This window comes from Ambystoma mexicanum, chromosome 12 (assembly GCF_040938575.1).
Source record: "Ambystoma mexicanum isolate Mex_15411 chromosome 12, UKY_AmexF1_1, whole genome shotgun sequence".
Lineage (NCBI taxonomy): Eukaryota > Metazoa > Chordata > Amphibia > Caudata > Ambystomatidae > Ambystoma > Ambystoma mexicanum.
This window is the reverse complement of record NC_090936.1, coordinates 156,558,025-156,583,902: the sequence shown is the minus strand read 5'-3', so window position 1 is coordinate 156,583,902 and position 25,878 is coordinate 156,558,025. Positions and strand designations below refer to the sequence as shown.

General features: G+C 45.1%; 1 protein-coding gene across 7 annotated transcripts in view; it reads right to left on the bottom strand.

Annotated features, from left to right (window-relative positions):
• Positions 1 to 25,878, bottom strand: part of PACSIN2 (protein kinase C and casein kinase substrate in neurons 2) — a 909,220-nt gene that overhangs the window by 547,127 nt on the left and 336,215 nt on the right. For all 7 annotated transcript variants that reach the window (XM_069628223.1, XM_069628220.1, XM_069628219.1 and 4 more), the window contains one exon: positions 5,783 to 5,882. In XM_069628223.1, the coding sequence (XP_069484324.1) occupies positions 5,783 to 5,842 (60 nt within the window). In that variant the 5' untranslated portion in view covers positions 5,843 to 5,882. The remainder of the gene's footprint in view (positions 1 to 5,782; positions 5,883 to 25,878) is intronic.

The following is a 25,878-nucleotide window of genomic DNA, read 5'->3' as shown; positions in this document are numbered from 1 at the left end:
AATTGATGATATTGGGGGATGATGAGTCTCTGGAGGATCTTAATCTGAATCAGAAGAAATGGTTGTTCCGAGGGGCAATGATCGGTAAGAAAATTGTTTTGCCAAATTGGAAGTCTGTGGTAACTCTGAATGTTGAGGCGTGGTTGGCTGAAATGTACGATTTGGCGGCTATGGAGAAGACAATATACAGAAGAGATGGGAAGATGGGTTTGTTTGAGAAAATCTGGGGTAAATTTCTTCAGCTTTATTAGGCTAGGAATGGTACTTGTGTAAATATGGGATGTGGGGTGGTGTCTGGGCAATGTTGAGAATTTGTTTGGGGGTTATCACTGGCATTGTATATAGTTGTTTTGTAATAGTTTTAATAATTTAATAATTTTAGGAATTTAAATGTCTTATGGAGTGTATTTGGATATATGTGATTTTATGGCTTTGTTATAAATTTAAAATAAAGAGTAAGAAAAAAAAAAGATCACTAGTGATTCCCCTTCTGAAAAAACCTGCACTGGACCCATCTCTTCTTTCTAACTTCCATCCTATCTCTTTTTTACCTTTTTCTATGAAGTTTTTGAAGTATTTGGTGTCACCTCGTCTATCCTCATTTCTGGATTCCTCTAAAGTTCTGGACCCTACCCAATCAGGCTTTAGGCCTGGTCGGGGCACTGAAGGTGTCTTGGTATCGGTCCAGGACGACATGGCCAGACTGGTTGATGCAGGTGGGGTGGGCGCCCCGATTCTTTTAGATCTGTCTGCGGCTTTTGACACTGTGGACCATCCCACCCTGCTGACTCGTCTGACTCAGATTGGCATTTCTGGTCAGGTGCTAGCCTGGTTTTCGTCGTACCTGGCCGATCACACTCGTGCTTTCTCTCCCTCCTTTCTTTTCAGGTTCCTGCCACCTTACCTGTAGGGTGCCGCAGGGCTCTGCCTCGTCTCCCATTCTCTTCAATATTTACATCTGGCCTCTGATTGGTCTCATCCGCTCCCTCAGCGTCAGATGCAATGCTATTCTTATGCTGACGACACTCAGATCCTCATCCGTCTAGATCTCAATCATGCTGAGATGTCATTTTGCCTTCATCAGTGCCTGACGGCCGTGGGCGAGTGGATGAACTGCAGTTGGCTGAAGTTGAATGAAACAAAACAGAGGTGATGGTAGTAGGTGCCCCCCCCCACTCCTCTCCTGCACTCTGGGTGTCTTCTTTCTGGCCTTCCTCTCTCGGCTCCATTCCTGTTCCAGTGACTAAGGTGAAGAACCTGGGAGTGATTCTTTCGGCCTCCCCCTCTATGAATGATCAAGTCTCTGCAGTGTGGAAAGCAGGTCACTTCCATCTTAAAACACTAAAAAAGGTGCGTCCCATGCTACCGGCCACCCTCCGTCCTCCGGTGGTTGCGGCCATGGTGCTCAGCCAGTTGGATTATTGTAGCTCCCTATAACTTGCTGAACCAAACGGTAGAGTCCAACGGCTCCAGCGCCTCCAAAATCTGGCGGCCCGGGTAGCAACAGGGTCACCTTATGGGGCTCACATCTTCCCAGTGTTGCACACCCTGCACTGGCTTCCAGTGGCACAGCGTATCAAGTTTAAGCTACTTTGCATAGTTCATCCGGCATTACACGGACTGGGGGCAGAATACCTCCAGACCAAATTCACCTGGTACCTTCTTACCGCTCTTTGCGTTCAGCTTTGGCTGGTTTGCTGTGTGGGCCTACTTTCCACTGTTCGCGCATTGGTGCTCGGGCTTTCTCAGTTGCCGCTGCTTAAATCTGGAATGACCTGTCACTGACAGTAAAAACTCTGCCAAATCATTTGGCGTTCAGAAGGGCTCTAAAGACATTTTTGTTCTAGTTGATAGCGGCGGATGGACAGTAGTTTCTGTCCCTGCCTCTCTAGTGCCAAGATACCATTGGGTGAGCATAAATTTCAATAAGATACCATACTATACCATGTGGGGACTTATTTTCCATGGTGCCTTTATGTGTTTTGAAAGATCGTATTCATATATTTATACTTGGTGTCTGGGTTGAATAACTTTACTTGGCAATTAATTAATGAGAATACCTCATCATGTTAGGAGTTTCTGGCACCATGTGAATAACTCACTGATTGGTAATAATTCAAGAGTGGTATATGATCATCCATTTATTTTGTCATTTTCTCTCCTTAATTTCTTGCTTTTTGCCTTGTAATTCTTTTGGTCTGGTTTGAATATATGTTATCTCTTGTTAGTATTTAAATTTGTTACCAAAAGGTGCAAGAATTGTCAATTAATATTTTATAGAATAGAACACAAAGAACCCTTGAAAAAGCCCAGGTGGGCACAGCCCTTGGCCATTAGTCAGCAGTACACTATAAGAAGATGAGTAAAAATTACCTTTGGATTTGTTATATGATTTGGGAATAAGAAGATAATAAGGAGCCATGTAATTTGTATCATTTGTTAGGGTATTACTGATCAGGCTCTGGCTTGGCTGACCTCTTTCCTCTCTGATCGACCCTCCCAGGTCCAACGTGGGTCCTTCCTTTCCTCTATCTCCCACTCTACCTGTGGTGTTTCCCCAGGGGTCTAACCTTTCACCCCGGCTTTTCAACCAATACTGGGCAACTCTCGCCCATCGCATTGCCGTTTTCTGCTCCAATTTTCAGTGCCATGCGGATGACACTCAACTCATTTTCAGGCTTCACTCTGCCACTTCTTTTCCCTCTCTCATCTCTGATTGCCTGTCTGCTATTCAGGACTGGTGTTCCGCTATTGATCTCTGTCTGAATGCCAGCAAGACAGATTCTCCTCATTGGCACACTCTCACCCTCCTTTCCTGTCACCCACTTGCTGGCCTCCCTTGGCCTCACCCTACCCCCAACCCCACCTGCGAGGCTAAGAACCTCGGGGTCATCTTCGATTCCACGCTTTCCTGACCACATCTCTGATGTCTCTAAAAAGACAAACTTCCAACTGCACCTCCTCTGAGGTATTCTACCTTTCATCCCCTTCCCCCCCGAAGCTAACCGTCTCTCGAGCCCTGGTTCTCTCTAGGTAGGATTACTTCAACAGCGTCTTTCTAAATCTACCAGATTTATGATTATTGCGATGGCCGAAAATGCCGACTTTTTTTTTATAAACCCCTTTACATCACATATATATGAGGGGGGAGACCCCCTGAAACCCTCCCACATTAATATTATATTCTATACCCCCACATATATATGTGGTGTAAGGGGGGGTACAAAAAAAAGTCGGCATTTTCGGCCGTCGTAATTGTGAGGTCGACATTTTGGTACGATTCCAATCTACCTGCTTCTACTCTCCGCCCTTTGCAACTCATCCAGATCAAGATTGTGAGACTTCAACTTGGCCTCAAGCCCAGGGATCGTATCTCTCCAGCCCTGAAATCACTTCATTGGCTTGCAGTGGTTGCAAGGATTAAATTCAAGACCCTTTGCATTGTCCACAAGGCTTTCTGGGGCCAGAGTCCAAAATACCTTAAACTTTCCCTCCGTAAACACCTTCCCTCTCGAGCTCTTCACTCCTCCAACTCCCTCAGGGTCAATCGTTTCTCAACGAAACGAGCTGGGGACAGATCTCAGTCTTTGGCTGGGGCCTGCTCTCAACAGTCTGATGTAATACGAGCAGCCTTTGCTTAAATACATGGCCTGGGCATCAGAGTTCATGGATGCTTCCAAGGTCATGCCCAATGTTTTGACCTTGCCCACTACTTTGATGTGTGATTCTTTGATTTTGAAAGATTCATATTCTAATGTGAGTTTAGCTCAGTCCTGGTTAGAACCAAAGACCAACAGCTCGGTCTTGTTGCTATTCAAGCACATCCAGTTTAGATCCATCCAAGTTTCTATGTTGTTGTGGAGATCATTAACTACAATGCTGTCCTTACCATAGTCATCGCTCAATTCAACAACCAACTGGATGTCGTCAGCATAGTTGGTGAAAAAGGCCTGGATGTTGTCTAGTACCTCGCAGAGGAATCGCAGGTACAAGTTAAATAGGAGAGGCGAGAGGCTAGCGCCCTCCGGGACACCACAGAAGATGTTAGACTCTGAGGAAAATGTGTCCCCCCAATGTACTTGTGATATTCTATCCATGAGGAACGAAGTCAACCATCCTATTGCCTCCTTCGAGCAGTTGGCCACTTTTTCCAGAGCTTGTTGCAGTAGCTGATGATCAAGCATATCGAATGCAGCGCTAAAATAGAGTAGGATCAGTAGGCCAGCCTTGCCTTTGTCCATGATCCCTAACATCTTTGTCTGCAAATCAAGCATGGCAGTCTCAGTGCTATGGGTCGCATGGAAGCCAAATTTTTGTGGGTGCAGAATGTCATTTTCTACGTGGGCCTGATGTTGTGCATCGCAACCTTATCCATAACTTTCAGAGTGAAATTGCGGTTAGTGATAGGTCTGAAATTATTAGGGTCATGTTGGTCAGGTTGGGCTTTTTAACTGGTGGCGTGATGGTAACCCTTTTAATATTTTTTGGGACTATTTGATCTCGGAAGGAGGCATTGACTATTTTGGTGAATAGCAGAGCGAAAATATCAGGGTTTTCAAGACAAGAATGATCTGGGGGGGTGTTTTTCCTCACATGAGGAAGGTTTCATGGAGGCTAATGTTCTCAACATGTCCTCCGAGGAGATTTTGTGGAAGTGAAATTTCGCTCTGTGCTCAATTGTCTTAGTCTGTGGAGGTTGGTTTAATTTGGTCTTGTTAAATTGGGCGAGAGCTATCCGTTCTCTTGCTTTGGTGATCTTATTTGTGAAAGGTGCCCGTGTATTTTCACACTCTAATTGAGATGGTGAAAATGCAGGTACCAAGGCTGGGGGCTTGTCTATAGATTAATGAATCTCAAAGAGTTTTCCAGTTGCATTGGACACGAACTCTGACTGTTGAAGAAATTCTTGTTTGCCTCATTGATGTTCTTTTTATAGGACTTCTCAAGAGTCTTTACAGCTGATTTCATTACAGGCAGTAGGGTTCTTTAGCCATCGTGATTCGCTATGCTTTTTGTGTGGGTAGTTCAGGGGAATACCATTTTTGATGTTTAGAGTTGGGTCTAGCTAATTTGGGTCGAAGAGGGGCTTTCTGGTGTATTAATTAACAAATGATGAAATCAAATGTTATGGACACCAATGATTAATTATAAGCTTTCCATCTACCATTGTTTGGTCTTAGTAGTGAGAGCCTGCCAGCGGGAGAGGATTTACTCAATAATAGTCAATCCTTGGCTCATTGTGTCCAAGAATGATGCTGCACTTCATTGGATGAGGCCGCAAGTCTGACATGCCTCCGGCTGATTCCGTTACTGGGCAGATGGAACATGGCTGAGCTGCTCCCAGTGGTGACAGGACAGGAGCAAAATGTCGGCCAGTGCCCTTCCATAATGGTGTAGATGTAAAAAGGATGCCAAGAGATAGTTCCAGTGGTATGATTTACATCCATCATGTTTTGGTGTTTGTACATACCATAGGAACCATGAACAGAGATGATCTTACACATTTCATTGAAAATGCAAGTTGGTGAACAGATTCTCAGATTACAAAAAAAAAGACATTTCCCCCATCCCGCCCCCTCACAGTTATTGACACATGCAAGTCAGAGTACACCCATACGCAGGATGACTTCCGGGGACAAAATTGAACAGCATTTTAAGAGCCTCACATTTATCATAATGCAATCTAGAGAAATGAAACGCAGTAACAGGTGTCACTGTGACCAATCAGGGGAAACATGAGATTAAAACAAAAACTGAAGTGTGAAAAAACTGCTGCACTTACCTCCCAGAAGCTGTCACTTGATACTTCTAACCCAACAGAGTCCTCATAGGAGCCCGACATGATGCTGTGCTGTCCGTAGCCAGTGATGGATATTTACACTCTACAAGGAAAAAGGGCAGTATTGTTCAGAAAATATTCAGAAAATGAAACCCACTAGAACAAACTAAGTTAGCAATATGGTGCATCACATTTTGAAAAACAAAAAGCAGGGAAGTAAATACAGTAAGGCAATTTAAGAGTTAGCTAGCAAGATAGTATAACAGTTTTGCAGCAGTGATAAAAATGCCTTTATATCTGGTGAAGTGTGCATTGTCGTTTGTTAAAAGGGGTTGACAGTCAAAGTCCTCCCGCCAGTGGAAAGCTGGTCACTTTATGGCAGTGGTCTTCAAACATTTTCATACATAGGCCCCTTTGAGTAAATATATTGTTTCTGGATCTCCCCCCACCTAGATGTTGGTCCCCCTAGGGGGCCCAAAGGATATCCAGGGGCGCCCAGGCTCTTCAGAATATAAACAGATTTGCTATTGCTTATATATTTTCTGTTAAAAGGAGTCAAATGACTTCTAAAATGTCCACCGGGAGGAGAGCAGAGTAAGGGCTGAGCTCTCATCCCACCACAGGCGCGAAAAGTGAAGCATTGGCAATAAAGAATCTTCCCTAGGGATGGAAAATGAACAAAGATGTCGCCAGTGCAGGTTTGCTGCACGCGGGTTGCTAGTGGACCTGTGCAGCGAGAAAAAAGAAAAGAAAACTGTGTCGAGGGCCGGGAGCTGCAAGGGGCCAGAGACGTGCTGGAGGAGCGTCCGGGGTGGTAGCGACGGCCACGGTGCAGACCACTGGTAGCAGAAAAGAGTGTGGAGTGTGTGTGAGCCCTGCTTCAATGAGAACTTTCACAGAAGGGTGGCAGCCACAAACGTGCCTCCTGGCAGAGGAGAAGCCGGATGAAGCCGCAGGAGGAGGCAGATGGCCCAGGAGATTCCCCAGATTAAAGAACAGCCCAGGGGTGGGAAGCTATCTCAGACCTCCCCCCCCCCCCCCCCCCCCCCCGACACCAAGAAGCAGCACAGGCACGGGCCAGACCTCCAGAGGGAGGAGGAGCAGGTCACCACAGCCCGCACTGGTAGCCAGCCGAACGGAGCAAGGTGAGAGGAGGAGGAGGAGGAGGAGGAGGGCAGCGGCCCCAGCAGCAAACAAGGCAGGAGGCCCAATGGGAGTGGGAGGAGGACCGTGCAGGCTGAATCCAGTGGGCTGTCGTGGTTGTACTCCGAGGGGATACTCAAGTAGACCTGGCAACAGTAAGCTAAAACCTACCCATAGGAGAGACTGGAAAAGCAGGGGCAGAAGAGAGTCCTGGCCTAGGCTTCCATTGCAGCATTTTTAAAGTGCCTCGAGAGGGGACTGGCGGAACATAGGGCACTAAAGAAGTGGAGAAGATCCTGAGGGGCATCTCGGAGGGCTCTCCAGTGGCTCACGGTGAGGTGTTGGCAAGGTCCCAGGGGGCCAGTGAAGAGAGAGCTGGGGGGGTCAATCTGAGGTGGACCCCACAGACCCAGAGGGGTGCAGGTGGAGGGCAGCGTTGTGACCGACTGCCAATTAAGGATTTTAGCGGAAGACGCCAGAATTGGTTAAGAGCGGAGGCCCCTGGGTAGGGGTCTGCGGGCGAACTTTCAGGGCATCAGGACAACTCGAGAGGAGGTGGGGTGCGGGGCCCTCACCCACGTCCAAAAACAAGGACAAGGACCAGCAAACGGGCTTTAGGCCATCAAAAAAAGACTCGGGTGTAGTATTAAAAAACTGACATAAAGAGGGTGAGATGGCCGCGGAATGTGAAGGGGGCCCCTCCCCAGAGAGAGCGCCGGAGGAGAGCTAGAAGGGGGTGGGGGCGGAGAGGGAGCAAGTGGTCACCCACAAGATCCTCCGTCAATGTGTTCAGGACTTCGGGGAGAAAATATCAGAGACTATTCAAACTCAGCTGAGCCTGATGAGGGCAGAGCTCTCCCAATTCTTGCAAGTAGTCAAAAGAGACATTGCAAGCCTTCAGGCGCGGACAGATGCAGTGGAGAATGCCACACAAGAAATTGAGGACGACACCCAGAAGATCGACGAGTTAGTGGAGCAACTGGCCACAGCTACACAGAACCTAGAAATGCAAAGCGAGGCCTTAGAGAACCGATTGAGGCACTCAAACATAAGGATAAAAGGACTGCGGGAAGCAGTAGCAGACAAGAACCTATGTGATATGGCATAACATGCATTCGTGGAGCTGCTGAGAGAGGAGGATTGGGCCATGATACAACTGGACTGCATCCACAGACTAGGTCCTAAGAGGGGAGAACCAGGAGCCAGACCCTGAGACGTGGTGTTGGCCCTACATCAATATGGCCAAAAGGAGAAGGTGGCAGCAGGTGCCAGGAAAGCCAGGTTAATCAAATATAATGGCTACGAGCTACAGCTGTTTCAAGACCTGGATAAGACCACACTAGTGAAAAGGCTGCCGATGGGCCCTGTGGTGCGGGCTTTGGCACAAGCAGAGGTGCGGTACAGATGGACCTTTCTCTTGGGCATCCTATTCGAATGGGAAGGGAGGCAGCAACGAGTCACATCATGTGAGGAGGGCCTGAGGGTTCGGAAGTTGGAAGGCGTGGCGACTAGCCAGCAGGAAAGCAGGCCAACGAGAGAAGCCACCAAACAGAAGGTTCAGGAATGCTCAAAGGCACCGGCAAGGGGCTTAAAAAAGCGTGCACCAAGTAGCTTGGCTCGATAACCCCAATAAGGGGGGGGTCAAGTGAACTCCTATACAGCTGCAGCGGATGAGCCGGCGACCTGAGGGGCTGGGGTGACACCAAGGCCCACACAGTAGACCGCCTGGGGGGAAAAGGGGAATTGGTGGTAGTGCGGGCGGGGGTGCTACCACCTAGGTTAGTCTTGTGGAGCACAACAGTTTACTCTGGTTTATTAACAGGGCTCAACTCCCAGGATGCAACGCTGGGGTGGGGGGTGGGGAGACTAGAGGCTGGTTGAGCTCGACCAGAGTTGGGAGGCACGGGGGAAGATGGAGGGGGGAGAGGAAAGTGTGGGGGCTGGGAGGGGAGGTGGGGAGACACCAACAGGGAACTTTCAGGCTTGTGAGTTGTTGCCCCTTAAGCCTACCATGGGTAGTGAGGTGAAGTGTTGCATCATCAGTCTAAATGCTCGAGGGCTTAACTCCCCAATTAAAAGGAAGTAAGTGGAACAGTTCCAAGGGTGGGGAAAAACCAGAGATAGCGGCCTTCCAGGAAACACACATCCAGAGGAGGGGCAAGCACAAATTCTCAAAACTCTCACCTGAGACGGAAGATTCTGGGTCCCTACAAGATGTCTTGGTCTTTCCCTTCTTTTTCTTGGCCTCTATCTTGTCACAAATGCGATCTTGGAATAGGTCAGGCCTATCCTCCCCTTCCGCCAGAGTGACCTCCTAGGATGATAACTGGCTGGGCACTGTGGCAACCTGGCAGGAAGTGTCCAGAATTTCGAGGGAAAAGCCAAAAAGCCCCCAAAAAACCCTCTCTGAAGAGAAGAGTCACAAGAAGGAATATAGGTAACTTGCACTGTTGGGGAGTTGTCAGAAAAAAGACAAGCAAGTTTGCCTGCCCAGGATGTGATGATAGAAGGATCCGTCTGCAGTTTATGTTCTGCGGTCCCAAATGGAGTGCTGAAGATGAATGGAGCACGGTGGGAAGTAGGCAGATCCTGATTTCAACTACATGTTCCAGGAGAAGAAACTCAGGACAGCGTGAACCCAGGAAAATGGGGCCACGCGAGAGAGAGCAGGAGGGAGCCAAGAAAAGGAACAGGGAGAAACAGAACCCACGAGTGAGCAGCCGCAATTAACAGAAAGCAGCAGAGAGCAGAGAAACCAAGTGGGAGGCAAAGGAGGGAGAAGTGCACAGAACGGGGATCAGTGCGAGCAAGAACAAGGAATGTGAAAGGCAATGAAGCTACACACACTAGCGTCTTACCCAGTGAACAGAGCTAACAGGGTCGCAATGCACTCGCTTTAAGGACTTGCTGGTAAACAAAGATCTTTGGAGGTCTGTGGCCATCTTGGAAATAAGCTGGACTGTAACTGGATATACGACCTAGTGGAACACACGTCCGTCGTACTTCTCGCACGAAATGCAGTGTTCTGAACCCCCTGCTCCAGTGATGCCACAGAGACCAGCGGCCTGCTGTGACACAAATTGAAAATGAAAGGCTACAATCACTTCTATCAAGTTAATACCCAACGGAAGACAGGAGTGGTACTAATAGCTGCTTGGGACGTGCCAGTCCTCAGGGTGGTTGCCATGGAGGGTGATGACATGGGTAGATACCTAGTTGTCGCATTCCAATGGGAGGGAGGGACATACACCATAGCAATAGTATATTCACTCAACGCGGGTCAGGACGGGTTTATACGAGCAACTCTGTTTAAACTTCAGAGGTTTGCCAAGTGACAGTTGATACTAGTGGGGGATTTCAACCTGGCGTGGGACCCACGGGTTGATAGGAATTCAAGACTATTCCACAATCAGGGGATGCCATTGAGTATGTTAAAGGAGCGCATGGGCCAACTGGCACTGGTAGATGATTGGAGGGAACTGCATGGGGAGGAGGCGGGATATACGTTCTACTCCCATGTCCATAGCACCTTCTCAAGAATCGATTATGCCTGCATCTCCAGGAGGCTCCTGGGGCAGGTCTCAGAGGTGGAACTGGGGGCGATAGAGCTATCAGACCATGCGCCCATCACACTGGTCTTGCGAATGGGGAACAGGGAGTCAGGTCTGTGGTGATGGAAATTCCCCAACCGCTTATTAAAAGACAAGGTTATATGCGAGGAGCTAAAGGATAAAATAGATTAATTTTTCAAACTAAATTCCAGAGGGGGCCAAGGAGCATGTAGTATGTGATGCTATTAAGGCCACTTTGAGGGGGGAGCACATAGCAAGGAAATGCCAGAGGGACAGGCAATTGGGCCTGTTGCAAAAAGAACTGGAAACCAAACTCGCAGAGGTTATGGGGAAAATGATAGATAATGGGGGGAGTGTGCTGAGGAAGGAATATAGGCTGATAAGGGGACAGTTAGACGCACTAAAAACTAGAGCAGCAGAGCGGGGTGTTACTTTACCTATGTGAAGGCGAATAAGGCAGACCACCTTGTGGCACATCAGACGAGGAAGAAAGAGACTTCAAGGACAATACTAAAATTTAAGGGAACAGGGGAGGTTAGTGCAGCCACACCCGTCATAATTTCAGAGTTCGCCAATTACTACTCAGCCTTGCACTCGTCAGACACTCCTAATGAGGTAGTCCAATCGGGCTATCTTGCCGACTGCCCCCTCCCGAAGATTACCCTGGAAGAGAGGGAGGAGCTGAATAAAGATATCTCGCTGTAGGTTAGGGCAGCTATAGCCGCCTTGCTGCTGGGGAAAGCACAGGGACTCAGCGGGTTCCAGGCAATCTTTAATAGGACCTTTCGGGAGACGTTGATCCGTAGACTAGTTTCACTGTACAACTCCTTCTGCAGATCTGGGCGAATCAACCCCTCCATGAAGGAAGCTAAAGTAATTTTATTCCAGAAACCGGGCACGATATGTGGTTCGTATCGACCAATAGCGCTCTTCAATTTAGATGCGAATTGATACACTAACGTGCTGGCAACACGGTTGGAGAAACCCCTCCCTGGGCTGATCAACCGTGACTAGTCAGGCTTCATTAGGCAGAGGCAGACCGCAATAAAATCTGGCCGAGTGTGCCACCTAATAAAAAAGTTTAAAAAAGCCAAATTAGCCACGCTGATGCTTGCATTAGAGACACAGACGGCCTTTGAGCAGGTTCAATGGTCATTCCTCTTTCGTACGATGGAGTCCATGGTGTCAAAGTTCCTTGCAATGGTCGGAGCTAACTATCAAACGCCCCTCTTGTGGCTGGCGATTAAAGGGCCCCTCTCCCGGGGATGCAAGTTTCCAGAGGCACCAAACAGGGGTGTCCACTCTCGCCAGTACTGTTTGCGCTCCATCTGGAGCTGTTTTTGGCAAGAATCGGGGCTACTCGAGATATAAGAGGTATTGATTTCGTGGGTAGAGGTGGGAGGAGCACAAAGTCACTGCTTTCACAGATGACCTACTTCTCCAGATTTCAGAGCCAGATGTAACACTCCCTGTGATTTTGAGGCAACTGGGGCTTTTTCGGGCAGCTGCATGGGTTAAAAATGAATGGTCACAAGTCAGAATTTCTAAGAGTGTCTGACCCGCTCCCCAGGGTTTACAGATTGCGGGCTTCGGTGCCTTATAAATGGGCTGAAAACAATGTAAAATTCCTGGGGGTACAAATGACTGACTCGCTGGAGTCCCTCTACCAGGCCAACTACGTCCGCTTGTTGGAGAGGGTTAGCCAACTGCTATCTGTGTCAACCTCTTGGCTGGGGAGGATTAATGTGCTTAAAATGGTGATCCAGCCTAAAATCTTTTGCTACTTCATGGCCCTTCCAGTGAGGATTCTACAGAGGTTCTTCCGGAACCCTCAAAAATATGTGGGGGCCTTCCTTTGGAAATATAAGAAACCCAGGGCATCCATGAAACTAGGTATGGCCCCTAAGAATAAATGGGGGCTTGGGGTGCCAAACACATTCGTCTCTACTTATTAGCGGCCCAAATCAGAGTGGTTCAGGAGTGGTTTCTGGGCAATCGTTCTAAAATCGGGTGCTGAATGGACACGGTGGTGGTGGGAAAGGCACTGGAGGAAGTACTATGGCAACCTAGGGAGGACAGACCCGAAAACATGCATTTAAGTAGGATAACAGCAATTGTGGTCGACTTCTGTGATGCCCTGAGGTGGCACTGCTGACTCTCCCCTCACCAGCAACGCCCCCCGTTTAGGAACAAACCCCCAGTTCATGCTGGGGAGAGAGAAGAGTACGTTCACTGGGTGGGAAGGGGCTGGGCACCCCAAGTTACGAGATATGTTCGAGGGTAGTGAAATTAAACCCTTTGATCAACGCAAGAAGGATGAGGGCGAGAGATATCGATACTCGCAGTTTAGACACTAGCTCCTGAATCCACCGATCAGATCCGTGACCCCTAGGCATCTCACACCCTATATGTCACAACAAATACAGGCAATAAGAAATCGGTGGGAACAATGTACAAAATTGCAACTGAGGGACCGCAGAACCCAAAATGGCCCTCATGTCTCAATGGGCAAATTCGGTGTGCTACCAATTTGAGGATGGGCAATGGGCTCAGCTGTGGTTCAGTATTCCCAATAAGTGATGCTCCAATGGCACCATACACCCAAGAAATTGCATAGGTTCTACCCACAGACATCAGGTTGGTGCTGGAGAGAATGTGGGTTGAGGAATCCTGGAAGCACATCTGGTGGAAATGCCCAGTCATACAATGGTAGGTGCAGCAATAAATACGATTGGGTCCCAGATCACAGGCAACGTGGGGAAGGCCATTTTGGGGATGAGTCACGCTTTGGGGAACCTACCCACAAAAGCGCAAAGAAAGGCGCAGGTCATCCTGATGGTGGCGGCGATGCTGTTCGTGGCACAAAAAATGGAAGCAGAAATGTGCCAACCTCGGAACATGAATGGATAGGAAAAGTATGGAACTTTGTTGCTCTCGAGTGAGTGACCTACTCGATCCAGGGGGACTACAGAAATTCCTCTTGGAATGGGACATAATCTTGCATTTTCTTCAGAAGGACGAACATGCTGCCTGGTACCCCCGAAGATTACAGTTGTTGGGCCTTGTATGACTGAGCGGTACGAGACAAGGGGAGCCGTGGTTGGTTGTTTACAGGGACAATGCCAATGGGCTTGGGCCAAAGAAAGCCAAGGCAGGGGAGGTGAGGAGGGCGGGAAGAGATTCAGGGTGTGGGGAGGTCTTTACAAAGATTGAACTGGGCACTGTTGTGGTTTGCGACTACATTTACCGATGTTGGGTGGGGATCTTATGGATTGGTGGGGAAAGTTCAGCTGGGAATGTCTCTGTTGGGTGGGGATGGGGGAGGTGGGACGTTTGTGTTGTACTTTGAATCAAATTCCGATAAAATACATGTAAAAAAAAAAATCACATTAATCAATTTTTATATCAAAAACGGTCATCTTTATCCCTTTTTAAAGAGCCTGGCCCCACCTCTGGACATCTTTCGGGCACCACCCAGGGGAGACCACCCCGCCAGTTTGAAGACCACTGCCAGTTTGAAGACCACTGCACTATGCAAAAACACTATCGGGGTTGGCACAAATGGAAAAAGACCTTCACAGTACACGTGACAAAGCCAACATTTCTCTGGACTGGCTGAACAGTGCTGTGAGGCCACACCGGCGACTGACGTGCACTATATAAATGGCAAGTAACTACCATAGCCTAAGAGGAAGGTCTATGAATCTGCTGCTCATGTACCTGAAGAGGTTTGATGCAAACTTGCAGGAGGTGCCAAAAACCTTGTTTATTGCTGTGTAGACCTCTCGGACCCTCCCAGACAGGTAAATGAACATATAAGTGCTCACAAGCCTTAATCTGGAGACTATTCAGTACAAAGTGCCCATGATCCAAAAATAACCCATGAACGTGCAATTAATTGTATAATAACCAGGGAAAAAAACGCTGTACACTTTTTGAAGCTACTTAAGGTAATATTGTATTCAGAAACTGTATTTTCAATCGCCCTTGAAATTAGACAGCACTGTGTACTCAAGTGAACAGCACCTGCAGCTGGGCAGGAGAATGATGTAAGAGTCCCTTAAGGAATTGTGCTGCGACAGGGCAATTATTTCTTTGATGTTTTTCCAGACAAATTGCATTATACATGCTAAGTGAACCTGGGGCACTGGCGGCTATGAGTATTCATGACTAAGCCATTCTATTTTCGAACACCAAGCTGCCCATTTTCCTTCAGGTAGAAAGTATATCCATCAGACGGAGCAATCATGCGACAACTTGCCTGGTCCCCAATCCTTTTTGGTGGATTTTCATCATTTCTGCATGCAACTGCAAACGCTGATCAATAATGTGGCTGCCATGTACAAGACGGCAGGCATTGATATTGATATTTTATTTCTATCCCGCTCATACACAAGTGTTTCAGAGCGCGACAAGGCAAGGGAGAGGAACAGGGGAGAACAAAACAGCGATCTTACTAGGCCCAGTGACATCAAGAACGGGCAAGTGCATGGGAGAGGGGGGGGGGAGGGGAAAAGTGCATGGAAGGGGGAAAGTGGAAAGTGCGAAGCAAAAGGAGACAATGATAAATAATAATAAATAAATAATAAAGGCAACAAACAGTGGAAGTGCAGTCAGCAATTGGCAAGTGCTGTGTTTAAGGCAGCAGACAGGGTATGTCTGATAAGTGCAGGAAGAAAAAGGGGATCCCTATGGAGTCGGTCTACTGCTTAATGGTTTTAAAAAGTGTGCAGAAACAGGAGCAAACCAGCCTTTTCAACCATATTAAAATCCGATGCGAGCAGAGACGTCATCGGATTCCATGCATGGAGTTAGGAAATGCATAGAGTGGACCACTATGTGCCCCACTACATATGGGAGTCGGGGGGACAGGGTGGATGGGATCCAAGCTGAAAATGGCTCAGAGGCAGCAACACATGCGAAGAACTGATCTCGGCTTGTTCCACTGCATGGGAGCCATTTGCTGACCCATTAAAAATGAGGGCTCCAAATACAGGAATATACATTTTATATGAACTAGTTGATGGAAAAACGGATTTGGATTCATTTTATGCAACATGAAAGTGTCAGCATTAATATAAATACATATTACGATTAACTATTCACTACTTAGCCAAGGCCCAATTCATGTCAATTGGGCATCACCTGTCGCACATCCCTTCCTAAAGCTCCCCCTTTGATCTGCAATCTTACTTGCAAATTAATTCCTCTGACCGGCACTTCTGCATGGCCTAGAAATAAACAAGGTTTCGTTTGCATACTCGTGAAGCTTGGTTTGGATTAGACACTTCTGCTTTCTTCCTGGAAATCAGGTTACATTTTCATTTAGGACAGATAAAGGGTTTTATTGAGGCTTAAGTAGATGAACAGTGGTGTGAGAACGAACAGTGAACGTTTCACAAATCATATTGTGCATATAAATCAATGTGTTCTACTTTTGCAAAGTTTATTACAATACACAGTAAAGAAATATAAGCCGCTTGAACAAAAGCAATGCATACGCTCTTGACCCACCCCAAAAGCTTTGTAAAACTTCGTGTAATCAATTATACCATCTTCAAAAACACTCATCTATAAGGAAAACTGTTTTCCTATGAAATAATGGAGATTGATGCCTGGGGAGCCTTCCCAGGTTCTCCACAGGCTCTGTGGTGCGAGTGAGATTCGCCAAGCCGCTCTCTGTGACCAGGTTGTGCGTTGTTTGGGTTTTGTGTGTGAACACAGAAAATAGCACACAGTACTTCAATGTGCAGCGGGTCGAAACGCCAGCAGGAGAGGCAGCCGCTTCCTGCATTCGTCTCTATTCCTGGTCTCCTACCGTCACTCGGCTTGCTCCTGATCCCTGACCCATGCCTCCATCGATAGAAAATCATCAGCAAGCAGCACGGGCCGGGAGGATCTTAAAAGGTCTCCACTCCACATGACGTTGCTGATCACTTACACCCACCCAATGCATGACTCACAGGATCACTGGAATTGTGGTTGACTAGAAAACCTATCACACACATCCTTAATCCTGTCAGAAGCCATCTCGATGGCCACTGAAAAATCCAGAGGGGCGGTGGCAGCAATAAGCAAGAATATTCTACGGGGCACAGACCTTGTATATTCTGTGAGACAAACATGAGCATGCCATATTCTCCACCTGTCAAGGACTTCAATGTTCTGCCCTGGTAACATTCCACTGTGATAAACCTCTTGAGACCATCGAAGAAAGTCTTTACTTGAATTCAAATTTTGTTTTCAGGGAAGCATCATAGTCTTTACTCATTCATCCCTTGTTCTTAAATCAACTGGCACTGTAGAAAAGACAAATGACAAAATTCTCCCACATGATACTGGAGTAGGTCATGGAACCCCTGTTGGTATATTTCTGGCATAGCCAAGCCATATAGCAGAATACTTGTTTGAATATGTAAAGAAGATGCCTTGCCTCCTTAAAGGATCGGGACATTCTGAAAGCAGCCCTGATTAAGAGCAAAACAAGCTTTCTAGCTTTAAGGTCACAAGAGACTTTCATTAACAAAATTAATGCAGCTCTCAAACTGGAGAATTTCCTTCAGCATAAATCATCCTGATACACCATTTCTGCCTCCATCCATTTGGTTTTCGCTCACATGGTAGAGGTACCCACTGCAACATATCGTAAAAAAAGGTTTGCTTCTTGCGCTTTCATACCTTAATTAAGGAAGAGGGAAACAATAACAACCCCCCTACCACTCCCCCCCCCCACCAACTGTCATTGAGAGAAAAGCCTTCCACTTGTTAACATGGATAAGGAATCAAACCAGTGATTTTGCCTTCACTTCATTTTTGATTATCCATAACCCTGTCGCACAAAAGGGCCCCTTCCTGCTCCCCGCTCCCCTTTGATCGAGGCTACTCTAAGTCACTGTCTCTTGAAACTACCCATGGCATTGTCCCTACCCATTGTGAAAGGAGTAGATAATGCACAGAAACCTCATACTGCCTTGCTTCTACTGTTCTCGCCACTTCAGGCCAAGCATGCTGAATGCCGAAATGTGTAAGACTTTGACCATAGACTACTGGAATATACAGTCTGCCAGATCTGCAGATTCTCCATCCTTTCCTATCCTATCTTCACCATGTCTCAGAAGGCTGTCTGGACCTCAAAGCTGCAGGTAGAACACACATTAAGAACATGGGATGAAAGCCCAAATAAAGTATGGCTTCTGGCACACTCTGCTGTATGGGTTTACATTACATATTGTAGAAAATATCATTTTCAACTATATGAATCCCCCCTCCCAAGAAAGTGATGATCATTAATACATTGCCCAATACATGGTTCACAAAACCATGGGACAACATGTTCCCCAAAATAGATATTAAACCATGCCAGAAGTTGAAGAAATAAAGCTTACAGTTTGTTGCTATTGATGATTCATATGAGCACAACTGCATCACTGTCACATGATCTGAAATGACGTTGGTAGACTGGAAGGGAGGAGGGGGTGTAAGGAGGCAGAATAAGGACTATAGACAGGGAGGGGGCTTCAATCCTGACATCTCATCGTGCATCCAGCTCCCTTGAATCCAATCGCCCATCACAATCATACAAAGGGAAAAAAGGGCCACAGAGGTGCCTAAACATGTTTAAATTAGCTTCATCGTCTCAATATCTCCTTGCTTCCTGAGGGTTTCACTAGATCTTTAGAAAGCTTCAAACATAAGGGTTCCTGGTTCCCATATTTCACTGCATTTTCACATATAGCCTGTTAAGACATTCATTATTTTTGAAGTTATGCCAACAAGCTCATAACCGTAGCCCGCTCTTCACTGCCTAGAGTTGAGCAGTCTCATCTCCTGGTGACGCTCCATTTTGCTACACCCATGTCAAATGGCAAAATGGTCCCAGCTCTGACAGTAGGCCCTCCGACATACGCCAGAAGGCAGAGTTGCAGATTCATGACAATCTCACAATTCAACTGACTGAGAAAACCTTTGTCATATACCAATAGAAATGGGTCTCTGGGTATCCATGTCACATAGAAGAATAAGGAGCCACATCTGCATTTGAAGACCCAGTCTTATTTGCTTTTCCTCATACATGGAGTAGTGAAACTGGGAGGTATTTGAACTGGGCCGAACTATGCTTATATGAAATTGCCACCCATTTAGAATAATGTTGCAGTAGTTCACTGCAAAATTTCAATATGTTATTGTGGGTTTGAACCATTGTGAACCATCACTGTGAAATGTACATATCTTTGCTTGTGGGTCATGTTGTTGCGGTCCGTGAATTAGTGATTCCAGGCATGAAGTTGCATCTTTACAAGGGAAAATTCAGTCCTTACCTGGTTATTCAGGAACAACAGTAGCTTCTGCCAGTAATTTATGAGTAATAAAACAAGGCAATAAAGGCCAGGGGAAACTGTTGCTCCCTAATGTGGTCTTTGTGAGCGCAGCAGCTGGTATCCTAAAATAAGACAGGCTGTCTCAGATCCAGCTAATCGGGAGCAGCGGCAATGATCCATCAAGGCTCTGATAAAGGCTCCCTAAGTGCAGAAGCTGTCCTGATCTTGCAGCTAAGTGGAAAAACATTGGCTTCTATTTCCAATGATTGAGGGTTTTAGTCCTCAGGTTTCAGTTTGTGATATGAAATGTGTGTTAATCACAGAAGGAATGGCAATATGTTTTAACGCCTCAACAATAAATGGTGGCATGAGTTTAGCCACAAAGGAAAATAAGTATCTCCTTTGAATAATTTCACAGTGGGATGTCAGAAAATCAAAGCCAAATGCAGGCAGCAGTTGGTAGATTTAAATCCAAACAGGGACAACTCATTTCATTATACATTTGAGCTCTATAAATGAGTAGGGTTAGGGCATTAAGGTCTGCTATTAAAACATCGTTTAGCGGGCCTTAACATTGCTATGCATAATCTCAAGGAAAGCATTTCAGAATGTGAGTCCAACTTATTTCTCTGGAAAGGGGCCAACTGACAGATCAGGGGGGATTGCAAATAGTAACTAATTGCAGACATGCAGTGGCACATCAAATCCCATTCTGATATCAACTTGGAGAGCTGGTCATTAGCTGCAAGCATTTCTTCAGGTTATGAAACAGGTAGACTGGGACTAAGCAGACCAACAAATCTACAAGCCAAGACATCATAGTCTGCATTGTTCTGGTTATGCCTTTGCCTTTTGTAGGACAGGGCCCTTTTCCCTTCCTGGGCCAATCATCTGTCATCTCCAAAATAAAAACCCAAGAGGAGTTTGCAGAGGAGCTTTCTACGTGGAGGTATGGAGTTAGAAACAACCATGGGAACACAAATAAACATTCAGAATTGTAACCCGTCTGAAAGGTGCGAGTCCTTTATTAGTTGGGACTATGAAGACTTGGGGGAACTAAGAGTGGGGAGGGTTACCATGCATAACCTGACATTACACTTCCATTTCAATCTTGGGGGTGCACTACACTACGAGAGATGATGCTGTGTTTAGGAGAGTGTTGCTACAATTCCAGTGGGCCCAGCAACCATAGCAGAAATGTGGTTGATACCTTCCAGTACGAATAAGGCCTTTCACGAAGTGCCGCTGTGGGGGAAATTGGAGACAGTATTAACTCAAGCAAATTAATAGCATTGAAGATAAAGAAGTTAAACAAGTTCCCATACACGAGATGTCAGTGTGGGAAAAGTTGGAACAGTAGTACCATTGTGGGTCCGCACTTCTGCCTTGGGCTTTGACTGTGCAGGCATCAGAAGGGAGGTCGTAGAATTGTAAAGTACTTCAGACTTGAAGGGAAGCATGGTGTTAAGGGTCCCCTTCCTCTGTACTCTTAATAAGGGGTAGATGAGAGGATTTCAGTATTTGCTGCCATTCCTTTGACTTACCGCCTTGCTCTTGAGGGCTTGCCTGGTTCTCCATGCCTCTGTCTACAGACAGCCGGAATATATGGGTTTTCCTACCACCAACTCTTGGGCTATGTTTATGAGCAGGGTTCACATTTTCTAGAAATAGGCATTGGGTGGCTTGATCATTCGGCTGGTTATGGCAGTGTCTTGGGAAGACCTGAGATTTAACTCTGAGGACAGAAAAAGCAAATGTGTATCCCAGTTGATCACGTTTGTGAGTTTTTAACCTTCAATGCCACTGGGCTTTTGCAATAAGAGGTTATGCCGTGGGTCCGGCGTCCTCTTCAGCCAATGTGTTCTATAATACAGGGAAACAGGCTAGGGTGCCTTATTTCATTGCCAAAGACAGTTCGAAGGTTTTTGTTTTTTATTAACGTGAGCCCTACTCTATTGGGGTACAGAAAGAACCAATAAATCAGGATTGAAAGGAAAGCAGGCATAATCTGATTATTGTAGAGACACATTTGGGGAGGTCAGTCAATGATGGACCATAACATTATGCAAATTGCGTTATACCGTTTTAATGAAAACCTTTCAAAAATATATTTCGTCACAATGACAAAACCAAATTAAAATCTTTCTTTAGTCACGGTAGTTTGAGGAGTGCCATGGTGGTTAAAAAGGTCCAGGCGGAAAGCTTGGGCACTAAAGCATCTAGAGTCATTGGGATACATCATGTGATGACCAGCTAATCCTTTAAGTGCAAATAGCTGTGTATGGAATTGCAGCAATCTAGTGTACATTTGTTGTGGTACATTCAAAATGCATCACATGGCAGATAAACGTATATTACCTGTGCTCAGAAAGTCACTTTTTTTTTTACAGATAGGAAAAACGTGAAACTGGTTTTCCCCTCATAGTAAAAAGATATTGAAGAAAAGTATAGAAAAGATTACACAAGGCAAAAACTGTGTGTGTGGGGAAAAGGGATGGGCTGAACAGATCTTTGGTAGGTGTCAGCGTGGAAAGCTTTCCAGGATGATACATGAAAAGCTAAAAATATATTTTGGTCTCAGACAGCAGAGGCTGACGCATCAGTCCCCAGACCTTTATTAAGCATCACGCTCTACACAGCCCGGCTCAGCTGCTCTATGAAATGGTGCTGTGTTCCTCTCTCAGGATGTTTCAATGAAGTGAATGGAAGTTTATTATGGAAAGAAACTCTGCAATTAGTGTGCTCCAAGTTTCAGCCACACAGTTGACAGAATCTTACAATGCAGAAATACTAAAATGTACTTATTCGTCATCTGGTCAACGCTCATAGCTAATTTTGAAGGTTGGTAATGAACACTTACCACATAAAGAAACGGGCCAAAGGGCCAAAGCCATAGGTCTACACTTACCAAATAAGAACACATGGGGCTGACAGTGTGCTAGCATTTTTTTGTTTTTTAAGAAATTATTCTGATTCTTATATTTCAAGATATAATTAAAATAGGAATAGTGTCCTGTTTGCTCACATAGATCTGAACTGAACTGAACTCGTTTAACTTTCAGGCTAAATGTATTAGATTAAATGACACGCAGTCCCATTTAAAGCAGTTGAAACAGTATTCATTTCTACTTTGCAAGATCATAAAAATGCTCATGGCTGAGCATGATACGGAACTATATAATCAATGGGCTTTGTAATATACATTTTTGCTGCAGTTGTATTTTAGGAAGTTTACATCATTAACAATATTTTTGAATCACCAAAGATTCTTTAAAGGCTACAGACAAAAATATTGGATGAATAAAATTGCCTATGGCAGCTCTACAAACGGACTAATCTCGAGGCGCTTCTTGGTTAGGAGTGAGCGGAAGGTAAAAGCAGAACAGATTATTTCCCTTTCATTCATTGCAGCCTTCTGTATTTAAAGAAAAGTAATTCTTTTATTATTCATGTTTTTATTTTCTAGCACCTTAAAACTCCCCATTACTTAAGGAATCCACCTTGGACCCCATTGGCCTTAAGAATTTTATATTCATCTTGAGCATTTCCCATGTGGGCAAAGCTATGAAAACGAGTGACTAGGCAAATATCAGCACACCACAAAGCACCAGGCTGATGATGATTTACACTGGGTTTCCAGCCACACATGGCCAGCCACACAAAATCCTTATGAATATCCATGAGGAGATACTCCAAACCTGAGCCTAACAACTTTCTTGTGGCTCGATCCTACATGGCTTTATCCACTGTCTTTGATGCAGTCGATCATAGTATTCTGTTACAATGTTTACATGGCCCACGGGTAGGGAAGACAACGCTTTAAAATGCAAGACAAATTAGTTTTCAAAAATTGATTAGCAGAGTTTGCTAATTAAAAATGTTTTGATTAGTAAACAGACCCATTTGATTAGCAATTGTGTACTAATATAGTTAATGTCACCAGAAGTTATTTGTACACAGGACATGAAATGAGCAACAATACAGCAGTTTTGCAAACTGCTGAAATAAGACATTAGAGAAGTCAAGCATTGCAAATTCTTTAAAGTTCAACTAGACCTGCAGGTCGGATAACTTAGTTTCCCTATTCAACCTAAGAGAAATGCACTCGACCCATACCAATAAAGCACAACATATTTAAAATGCAATTTGTGTACCATGTGCATCCCACTACAACTTGCTTTGTTTGGCACACTGCTGCCACCGAGAGGGCAGTCATGCACAGTGAAACTTTGGTTTGACATTTACTGCAAACTAAGTTAATGTTACATTAAAGTTTCAAACATCTCTTGCAAGTGCTACTCACCCAGCATAACATTTACTCGACTATGCGAGTGGGCGGAAAGACTTTGCGAGCCACAGCTGAGTGTCTGTAAAAGGTTAGCTGCATCTATTGACATAAATAGATATGACAAGAAAGGCTCTGAAAAGTTTGGCCAGCTGTCTCCTGCAGGTGGTAATATATAATGCAATCAATCATAAAGCAAAGCGAGCTCTGGAGGCTAACTACAGTGTTTGGTATTGCAATAGAACTGCAGATGTACAGATTGGATGGGACTTTTGATCACTACTTTGCGTAAGCATCCAGTTCACTTTGTGTATACATTATGTAAGAGGAAAGAAAGAGAGAGCACAGTGGATTACGTAGCATACTGAGAACTGGGCAAACTAAATTTATATTGTAGTTTGTGGTCATCTCAATTTCAGGGTACATGGTATAAAGCAACTGGGTGATTACTATAGAATGTCTAGGAGTATGGGTTCACTCATGGGTCGAGCACCAGTTGCAAGATGTATGCAACCTGCAGGTTACTGAACTAGGTTTGCCATCAAAAGCATTTGATCATGTGTTCATGTACATTGTCAAATGTGTTCACTCGTCAATTTGATGCATCTTCCCCAACAAAATTAAATATAGTTGACACAATGAAATTTAGATAAACTAACCTAAACGTTATTGTAAAGCTTAATAAAAGTAGCATTCCGATTATTTCTGGTTTGCAATTATTTTAAAAAGAAAAAGGAAATTCCTACCTAGCACTCCCACACATGCCATTGGCAGAGTGGTGGAGATTATTACTGCTGCACTTTATCTCCATATGGACTTGAAGTGAACAGAGAAAAGAGGGGGGAAGCGAGCACGGAGGGCAAGAGGAATGCAGGGTGAGCTGTTCTTTCATTAAAGAGGGCAACTTAAATAGCTATCTTTGCTACACAAGTGTCTATTTGATTAGCAAACTGACAGAATTGCATAGCAAATTGCTATGCGACACTGCTTATTTTATGCCTTGAAATGTTTCCCTTGCTTCCTCACCAACCATTACTACCAAGTTGGTTAAAAGGATGAACTGTGGTGTATGCAAATGGATGTCCTAAGCAGGAATCCTTTTCAACATCCAAAGAACTTGGATCTGGGAGCTGTTTGGCACATGCCTACGACTCGGAAGAGCAAGTTTACCTTAAAAACAGGATTGCTACTTGAAGATCCATTAGATTCCAAGACGAATAAGGCCATACAATTTATATACTCAAGTGACATTACACATGTATTGGCTATTTTTGATTTCCATACACCTTAATCACATTTCTATTTGTGATCTTTTTAACAATGCAACTTTATGCAATATGATTAACAAATCACCATGTGTGCTTTCAAGCAGTCGAAATACATCAAAATTAGATATTCATCATAGGCAAAGTAATGAGCAGATAGCCATTTATGTATTGTGCATAATTTTAAGGAATGGATTAGAATATTTTAACTTAATTTTTAAATTACTACACTTGCAGTCCTCTATAATGGACTCAAAACAATGTCACAATACCTTTGTTATACTTGATGGAAAAGTGATATTGGTATGATCTCATCTTGAAGTTAGGTTACATATACAACAGACACACACATGCACTACTTGCTCGTTCTGCAGAAACAGCTCTGCTTCAATGGATAAAGGCATGTGTTACATCTGCGTGTTAAATTAATTAATCTATTATGATGATGATCAAACATCTTTATTCAGCAGTTGGAGCCATAAAACAATACATTTCATAATACAACTTAGCCAATCACAAACAAAACACAGACAGAAACAAACATGATTTACTTCAGTCCACTTCCACAGCCAACTCACTGGACTCTACACCATACGTCTGCTCCATTACTGTCAGCCCCAAGACCAAAGACATTACACGCCTTATCAAACCCAAAGAGACCACCCCAGCTACCACAGAACAAGTCATAATTCCACCACTCTGGCCTGTACCTACTAAACCAGGCACAGCCCAAACGGGGGACACTGTAACCGAAAGCCTTGACATTAAGATAGGACTCCTTAATACGAGATCCTTGAACAATCATGCCCAAGACATCCATGACTATATTACCCAAGAAAAACTTGATATATTGTTTCTCACGGAAACATGGCTACAAGAACCCATAGATCCCACGGTGGCCGCCGCAGTTCCAGAAGGACACAATATCTACTTTAAAAACAGGAAGATCTGACCCTCTTTCCCTCACCTATACAACGCAATGGATGCGAAATAATCATGTTAAAAATGACACCCACAAACAACAGCACTATCAACCTAAAAGCCATCAACAGGCCACCATCCTTGATATCTGACTTCAAAGAAGAATTAGTCTATCTCCTAAACTCTCTAAAAGGCCCCAATACTGGGACAATATTACTCTGGGACCTCAACAAGTGGAGAGGAAACCCCCAAGACAAAGAGGCTGTATCCCTCGAGAAAGAACTTAACTCTATAGACTTCCAGGGAATAAATGCAGAACCCACCTCCAATAAAGGTAAACAGCTTGACTGGGCGATTTACAACAATGTTAACATCACAATTCTTTGTACATATCCCTGCATCTGGTCCGACCATCATAAAATCGAATTAAGTCTGACACCCAATGACAATGTCAAGATACTAAAACCCTCCCAAACTCTACGCAAAGTAGAAACTTCAAAAAGATCTCACCAGCTATTCTCTCATTAGGTATCTCCAACATCATGAATTCCTCAAGCGAAGAGGACCCTTGTGAGAAACTAATAGCCAATTTCAA